Source organism: Apium graveolens, chromosome 1 (genome assembly GCF_009905375.1).
Source record: "Apium graveolens cultivar Ventura chromosome 1, ASM990537v1, whole genome shotgun sequence".
In the NCBI taxonomy this organism is placed as follows: Eukaryota; Viridiplantae; Streptophyta; class Magnoliopsida; order Apiales; family Apiaceae; genus Apium; species Apium graveolens.
In genome coordinates, this window is record NC_133647.1 from 10,031,649 (window position 1) to 10,040,725 (window position 9,077).

Here is a 9,077-nt window from a genome sequence, read left to right on the forward strand (position 1 = left end):
ATGGCAGCTGAAGAGTGCGCCGTCCACCACCAAAAGGAAAAAAAGGAGAAACGATATCAAACTATTTACTGCTTCATAATTGGCATCTTCTTCACTGCCGGCCTCATAGTTTTTATCACATGGCTTGTCCTAAACCCGAAAAATCCCCGTTTCATGATCCAAGACGCTACCTTCTACAATTTCAGTGTCACCTCCTCTCCGGACCTCTTCACTTGTGTTTTCCAAGTCACTATCATCTCCCATAATCCTAATGACAGATTAGGTATATACTACAAAAATCTAAAGGCTTCTGCTCACTACCGTGACCAAATAATATCACTGGCTACTTCCATACCGCCTACATATCAAGGCCACCACGATTCAAACATATGGTCACCATTTATAGAAGGAATTAGCACGCCAATATCTCCGTATAACGTATATGCACTGAACCAGGACCAGGCTACTGGAGCCATTCCAATGACGATCAAAATCAACGGAGACCTTATGTGGAAAGCGCTCTCCAGAAAATTCAATAATAAAGGTTTGCATGTTACTTGTCGGGCTCTTATTCCTTATGGAAGTGAAATCCGAGATAGTTTGGCTGCTGGAACACGAACTTCAATCAAGTACCCGCTCTCCGTCAATTGCAGGGTCGATGTTTAGCTAAAGTTAGGAAACTAAAATAGTTTCTGCAAAGGTTTTTTTATCGGTATTATGTCACAACTGTTTGATAATAATGCATTATGCTTTTTATGTTAAATTAATTAATAAAATATGTTGTCTTTTTATGTTTTTCATGTTCTACTAATGTATTTGTAAACTTAAGTTGCTTTTTTTGTAGTCAAAGAAATTCAAATTTTGTTGATTGACAAACCGTGGGCATGTTATGCTAGTACATAACTACTTATTACGATTAGCGTTCTAGTTATACCTATTTATTAGCTTTTAACTGGGTTTAATTTACACTTTACAATAGGAGAAGTTTCGATTATAAAAATAAGAATATGAGTAGAAACTCTCTTATGTATACTGAATACTCTATTATATCTTGAGTACTGCATGTCTGTTACCATGAAAGAAGAATAGAGTACTATTATTTTCATGACCCTGAAATCCACATTGTATCTATTGAGCATCCATATAAAGATAATTGTTGTAGTCACCGACCACTAGAGGTGGCCAATCGGGCGGGTTTGAACTGCTCATTCGGAACCGGCACGTATAAAAGCCTGATTTTATTCGGCCCGAATCGGGTCGGTTCAAACCCGCACAATTCGTTTAAACTGAAGTGCCGATTACGAATATGAAATTGAAAACTCGGGACCGAACCCGGCCCGCACAGCCCGGAACGGCCCGCACACACTAACCATCACCTCTGTATGTCTTCATTACCAACCCCTCCCCTATTATTTAATTGTATATTTTTAGCTTATTAGTTAAGCTACTTATGTTTTAAAAAAATTTAATTCTTATATTTACAATATTGTTATTACTCTACTTTTATTTTGTCATTATTATTCTTATCATTATATTAATAATATTTCGATAACATGTACATTATTTTGTAATTATTGTTATTTTTATTATTATCGCTATTATTATTATTAATAGTATTCTATATTATTTTATTACATATATTAAATATGTATTCTTCTGTTATTTTTTGTTATTTAATATGTATATAATATTAAATATGCTAATACTACCTAAATCAAAAATTAATTATTTTAAACCTCGACTACAAACAAGACACGTAAGTGTCATTTAAGCCGATTCTTTTCTTATTTGAAAAGTTAATGCAAGCCCGCTCAGTTAAGCCCGCACGGCTCGCACGAACTCGCGAGCTCGCGAGTCTTAGTGCCGGTTACGAGTTACTATTTCCCGGTTCAAATTCGGCCCGGCCCGGTTCGTTACTTCTCCGTGCTGGTTCAGTGTTCATGTTTTGAGTGTCTGACCCGTGATCGACCCGGCCCGAACTGCACAGACCGCCCGAATGGCCGACTCTACCGACCACGAACACACAAGCACTTAATAGACTTGATAGATTTAGTTACTCATACGGTTAAAAGGTATTAGTTACAAAACCTTAACTTTGTCTTTTGAGAAATAAGGGAATGCATGTCCTGGAAGTAAGTTACAATCACTGAGATGTTCCAAGATAAACAGGAATTTTATGATCATACCATTTAAGAGCCGAAGTTCCAAAATGAAATTGGTGCTATGTCAATGCAAGAGCTTTGCGAAGATAACATGATCAAAGAATATCTTGTTTAAACCTCCTCAAGATTACGAAGAAACAAAAGATTTGCTATTCTACAGCTGTAAGAAGAAAGTATTGCATATGTTAGTCATCTAGAAGAGAACTTTGTTTATAATTCTTATGACCACCCGAACCAAGAACTTGAAGGAGGCCACAAAAGTTCACTGGAAAGGGGAACAGAATTGTAGTCATCATGAGAAAGAGTCCTCCCAAAACAAGAAGCAACAACATTCACTAGATTGCGTTATAGATGCTTAAACTTAATTTATTTTCTCTTTCATCATTTTTTATTATAGAAGGATCAACTTAGTAGTTTTCTCTTTGAATTAGTAAATTTTATTTTGGATCAATTAATGTTTATAATTCTCATGTTCAGTCAGTTTTTATCTTTTCGGATATGTCATATGTGCATGCTCTGCTGAATATTCACCATGTCTTTTTGTCAAGAACCTGCTATTATGATTTTCTTGCTGCTTCATTATGTTGTGAGAATTTTTAAAAATGAGATTTTTTGGGCTACTATTGTGTCAGCAAATAAAATTTATCAAGTAAACTTTGAAACTTTCTGAATTGTATTCCTTAAACTTTGATGAGAAGCGTTGAAAGAACCAAAATGAATGCTTGTAATCCAGTGAGACTTGAATCTGTAAAGGGTTAAAACCATACTATAATATTTCTGTAAATTGAACAGACTTGTATCTGTTCTAAAAATAAATACAGAAGACCTGAGATATCTCTGTAGTGTCAGAATCATAAGACACGTGATAGAGACAACTCTCACACATCAATCATGGGAATAATCAGGGCACGTGTCAGAGGATCCCCAGAACATTTCTCGGCCAATCCCGCACTGACACGTGTAAAACATCCACTCCAGCCAGGTGTCCTCCGCTCCCAGAACCAATGGCTATGATCTAAAGGTACCAACCCCAAAACCCTACCCTTAGCCTATAAATAGCCCAAAAAGGTGAGGTTTTGGGGTTAATCATTCTTTCGCACTCCTACACACACACAGCAACCTTACATTCATATTCGTCTTCATCTTCCCAAAAAGCTAGTTCTTAGTCTCACGCCGGAGGCGCCGCGGGACTCCAATCCCCCTTCCGGTGTTGTTTTGTAGGAACCCAACCACAACTACATCTCTACAGCGGAGAAGGATCCAGGATGCCGTCGAAGGAGCAGCCCCGCCACCAGGAGTTATCAGCATGCTTTACTGAATATTCACCATGTCTTTTTGTCAAGAACCTGCTATTATGATTTTCTTGCGTTCATATGTTATTGTTATCTTTGTCAACTGCTTCATTATGTTGTGAGAACTTTTAAAAATCAGAATTTTTGCGCTACTATTATGTCAGCAAAAATATGGTATCGCCTTGTATAAAATTTATCAAGTAAACTTTGAAACTTTCTGAATTGTATCCCTTAAACTTTGATGAAAAGCGTCTAAAGAACCAAAATGAATGCTTGTAATCCAGTGAGACTTGAATCTGTAAAGGGTTAAAACCATACTATAATATTTCTGTAAATTGAACAGACTTGTATCTGTTCTAAAAATAAATACAGAAGACCTGAGATATATTGTAAAAAGCATGGGAAAATGGTGATCTTTTAAAAGAGGAAAAATCTCTGTAGTGTTCGCAGAATCAAAAGATTTTGGTAAGTAATTGTATGACAAAAAAGCTTCACTTCAATATAGCAACATATAGTGCAACAGCAAGATAGAGGGATCAATATGTGGTAAAACATGTATAACACTATTGTCGAAGACGAGTTAAAGAAGCAACTTAGAAACCGATGGAACTTCATTGAAAGTTAATTCATTCATGATCGAGTTAACCACGTGAGAGGTTTAACATGATCGAATGAAACATATTCAGAGGACCACACCAACAACCTTTTCTCTTCTGCAATAATAAGACAATGATGGACACAAACTTACAAAAGGATCCCTGGAAGTTGTTATTTCTGTCCAGTAGTGTTCAGTAGCCTAGGTCCCATACTAGTAGTTGTTATATATCTATTCCCATTGTACTCAGACAGGGCTAAGGCATTATTATTGATATTTTTGCATCTAAGCTACCGAGATAGCTTTCTTCTCCTGCTTTTTGATTGTCTTCATATCATTTGTTATTTATTCACTTTACATATAATATTTCTGAACTTCTCTTCATGGTATCAGAGCTGATAAGAGCTCTTGTTTAATTATTTTGTTTCGTGAAGCAGAGTGTTATATCTACACTTTATTGCACCTTTTTATTCCAGATCTAGTTTCTGTTTCACTCTTCTATAGATCTGTTCTTTCTCTATGACTGCTGCAAATCAAAACCCTCGTTTAACCTATCTAACCATGCTTAACCCGTTGTTTTTACACCCTTCTGATGGTGCTACCTCTATTCAAGTGGAGAAACTCCAAGGCAGCTCGGACTATCGCTCCTGGAAGAGATCAATGGAAATCAGCCTTGCCTCCAAACGCAAACTGGGATTTGTTAAAGGTACTGTTTTGCCTCCTATTGACGACCCTGTTAAAACTGAAATGTGGGAAACATGTGATAATATGGTTATCTCCTGGCTTACATCTAACATCTCCCCTGTTATTTGTAAATCGGTTATTTACATGACCACCTCAAAAGAGATCTGGCATAATCTAGAACAACGTTTTTCATTAACTAATGGTTCTCGTAAGTACATGTTAAATAGAGATGTTTATGAGCTGAAACAACACTCTATGACTGTTAACGATTACTATACAGCAATGAAAACAATATGGGAAGAACTTGACTCATTGAATACTTTGCCTGCTATAGCCAACCAAACACCTGAAATTCTCAAACTGTTGAATGATATTAATACTCAGCGTGAAGAGTCTAAATTATTTCAGTTTTTAAATGGATTAAATGATGTATACTCACCACAGCGGAGTCAGTTGTTACTTCTAACTCCTTTGCCTAGCGTAGAAAGTGCATCTGCCATTTTACAACAGGAAGAGGCGCAAAGGGATATGATTTATGGGCACAAATCTGCAGAACCTGATATCACAGCAATGTATAGCAAAGCTCCATTAGTGAAAACCTTTCAATGTACTCTTTGTGGAGGAAAAGGCCACACCAATGATCGATGTTGGTCCGTGGTTGGGTATCCACGATGGCACTCGAATTATAAAGGCCCAAATCCCACTCATTCATCAACATCTACCAATGTCACAAACAGACCTCATTGGAAGCCCAATCCCAGACCTCAAGGCAACAAATTTGCTCATGCTGCTCAAGTATCAGACAGTGGTTCTGAACCTTCACTCTTCTCCCAGCAGCAACTAGATCAATTGGCCCAGCTAATACAATACACCAACATGCAGAATTCAACCTCAGGGGGAGATATACAAGAAACTCCATTCTCTGGCATGATAAATTGTTTTGCTGCTTACACTGGATCATCTCATGACTGGATACTCGACTCTGGAGCATCTGACCACATGACTCCACATCTCTCCAACCTTCAGTCACCTATTCCTGTCACTGTTGCTAATCAAATCAATCTTCCTACCGGTGCAACTGTGAGTATCTCCCACACTGGTACTGTTTGTTTATCTAGCAATTTAATTTTGACTGATGTACTATGTGTCCCTAAGTTTAAACACAATCTATTATCTGTTCAAAAACTCATCAAGTCAAATGATTATGAGGTTAAATTCTTGCCTACACATTGTATTATACTTGATCGTATTTCTCAGTCTGTGATAGCAGTTGGAGAAGTTAAACATGGGTTGTACTATCTTGTTCATACTCTAAACCCAGTCAAATGGTTAACATTCTTGAAAAAATCATCAATCACGTGTCTTGCTACCAATGATTCCACTTCTCTTAGCACTTGGCACCATCGGCTTGGACACTTACCTCTATCCAAGCTTCACTTTATTCCTGACATTCCAAAACATCCACACAATGATCAAATCTGTTTGACATGTCCTATGGCCAAATTCTGCAAATTACCATTTGATCTTAGCGACGCCCATTCATCACACAAATTTGATCTAATTCACTTAGATATATGGGGGCCATATAAGGTTCCGACCAAAGGAAATTTTTGATATTTTCTTACTTTGGTCGATGACCACAGCAGATATACTTGGGTGACTCTTCTGGCCTATAAATCTGATTTCCTAGCTGTGTTCCAGACCTTTTGCAACTATGTAAAAAACCATTTTTCCACCTCTATTAAGGTCATTCGCTCAGATAACGCCCTCGAATTCCTTGATCACAAGTGTCTAACCTACTTTGCTCAACAAGGCATACAACACCAACAATCTTGCTCTCATAGACCCCAGCAAAATGCTAGGGTCGAGAGAAAACACAGATACATCTTGGAAATTGCAAGATCCATTCGATTTCAAGCTCATTTCCCGTTGTCTTTCTGGGGATATTGTGTTGAAACTGCAGTCTACATAATGAATAGATTACCAAGTACAGTATTGAAGAATGTCACTCCCTATGAGGCTCTGTTCAAAGAAAGTCCAACTTACTCCCATCTCAAAGTGGTGGGTTGTCTTGCTTTTGCCACAAACCCATCCTTTACTACTGACAAGTTTCATGCTAAGGCAGTTCCCTGTGTGTTTGTCAGCTACTCTGCCACAAAGAAAGGCTACGTGTTACTAGACCTAACCACCAACAAAACTTTCACCTCACGTGATGTCAAATTCCAGGAAACTATTTTCCCTTTCCACCCAGATTCTGTAAACAACTACATGAACCCACTACCAGTGAAAGAAAATGTGCTACAACCTAGCTCACTGTTTGATGACATATGTATGCCTCCATCAGATTCTCTTTCTCTCAATACTGAACCTACATCACCTATACACACCTCTGAAACTCACATATCTGAGTCAAGTGAAGACACGCCACCACAACCTCCTCTCAGGCAATCGACTCGAACCCACAAACCACCAGCATATCTGCAACAATATCACACCTTCCAAGCATCTGCCACACCTGTGAAAAATATCTCAAATCTTACTACTACTGCCGTATTTCCTGAATTCACATGCCTTACGGCAAATATGAGTATTCACAACGATCCGCTCTATTTTAAAGATGCTGTTACAGATCCTGGATGGGTACAAGCTATGAATGTGGAACTGGAGGCCCTTGAAAACAACCACACTTGGAAAATTACATCATTGCCTTCTCACAAAAAGGCCCTTGGTTGCAAGTGGCTTTTCAAGACCAAATACAACTCTGATGGGTCAATTGATAGAAAGAAAGCTCGGTTGGTAATACTTGGATGCAATCAGACATACGGAGAAGACTATGCTGAAACTTTCGCCCCTGTGGCAAAGATGACAACTATCAGAACCTTACTTGCTGTAGCAGTTATTCTCGATTGGCACACAATCCAAATGGACGTCACCAATGCGTTTTTGCATGGTGACCTTCATGAAACCGTGTATATGAAGTTACCACAAGGGTATTCTCATCCTGGTTGCAGAATCAAACTTAATGACATTTCAGCAAAGTCTACATGTGAGTGGGTATGTCTTCTCCTTAAATCATTGTACGGGTTAAAGCAGGCTCCCCGTGAATGGTTCTCTAAATTGTCCTCGATTCTTTTTGAACTTGGATTTGCACAGTCCCGGTCAGATTACTGTCTGTTTATACAAAAGTTGAAGACCTCTGTTACAGTCGTTCTTATTTATGTGGATGACTTGCTAATATGTGGGAATGATGAGGCATCAATTAACCATCTAAAAGAAATGCTCACTAAGTCTTTTTACATGAAAGATTTGGGGCCAATTCGGTATTTTCTCGGGCTGGAAATAGATCGAACACAAGCAGGCTTCTTCATATCGCAACAAAAGTACACAAAGGATCTCCTAGCTGAATATGGACTCTCTACTGCAAAACCTCTGAAACTTCCCTTGGACTCTCATCTGAAATTAACTCATGATCAAGGAGTGTTTTTGCCCAATCCAACCATTTATCAGAAACTAGTCGGTAAGTTGATTTATCTAACTATAACTCGCCCAGATATTGCATATTCGGTGCAGCTCTTAAGTCAATTTATGCAAGCTCTAACCACTGCTCACTTTCAAACTACAAAGAAACTTTTACGCTATTTGGTTGGTACAACATCTCAGGGCATTCTCTTGGCTTCAAAAAGTGCTGCTCAACTACAAGCATTCTGTGATAGTGATTGGGCCAGTTGCCCAATCACACGAAGGTCCACGACTGGTTATTGCATCTTTCTCGGAGATTCACCAGTCTCATGGAAGGCCAAGAAACAGACAGTTGTGGCAAGAAGCTCTGCAGAAGCCGAGTATCGGGCAATGGCAGTTACTACTTGTGAAATCACTTGGTTGAAGCATCTCCTCAAAGATCTTGGACTCAATGAACTGCCACCAACGATTATGTACTGTGATAATCAAGCTGCGTTAGCTATCGCAGCCAACCCAGTTCAGCACGAAAAGACCAAACATGTTGGCATCGATTGCCACTATGTCCGAGATGAAGTCAAAGCTGGGCACATCATCATCAAAAAAGTATCTTCTGCAGAACAGGTGGCAGATATCTTCACCAAAATCCTACCTGTCCACCTCCATCAAGCACACATTCGCAAGCTGGCTGCTCCTTCCGGTCGCTCCCACCTTGAGGGGGAGTATTAAGAGGACCACACCAACAACCTTTTCTCTTCTGCAATAATAAGACAATGATGGACACAAACTTACAAAAGGATCCCTGGAAGTTTATTTCTGTCCAGTAGTGTTCAGTAGCCTAGGTCCCATATTAGTAGTTGTTATATATCTATTCCCATTGTACTCTGACAGGGCTAAGTCATTATTATT

At 38.7% G+C, this 9,077-nt stretch overlaps 1 protein-coding gene across 1 annotated transcript; it reads left to right on the forward strand.

Annotated features, from left to right (window-relative positions):
* Positions 1–645, forward strand: LOC141707450 (NDR1/HIN1-like protein 1). Its single transcript, XM_074510660.1, has one exon. It carries the CDS (start codon positions 1–3, stop codon positions 643–645), a length of 645 nt encoding a protein of 214 aa, XP_074366761.1.
* Positions 646–9,077: the final 8,432 nt, after the last annotated feature.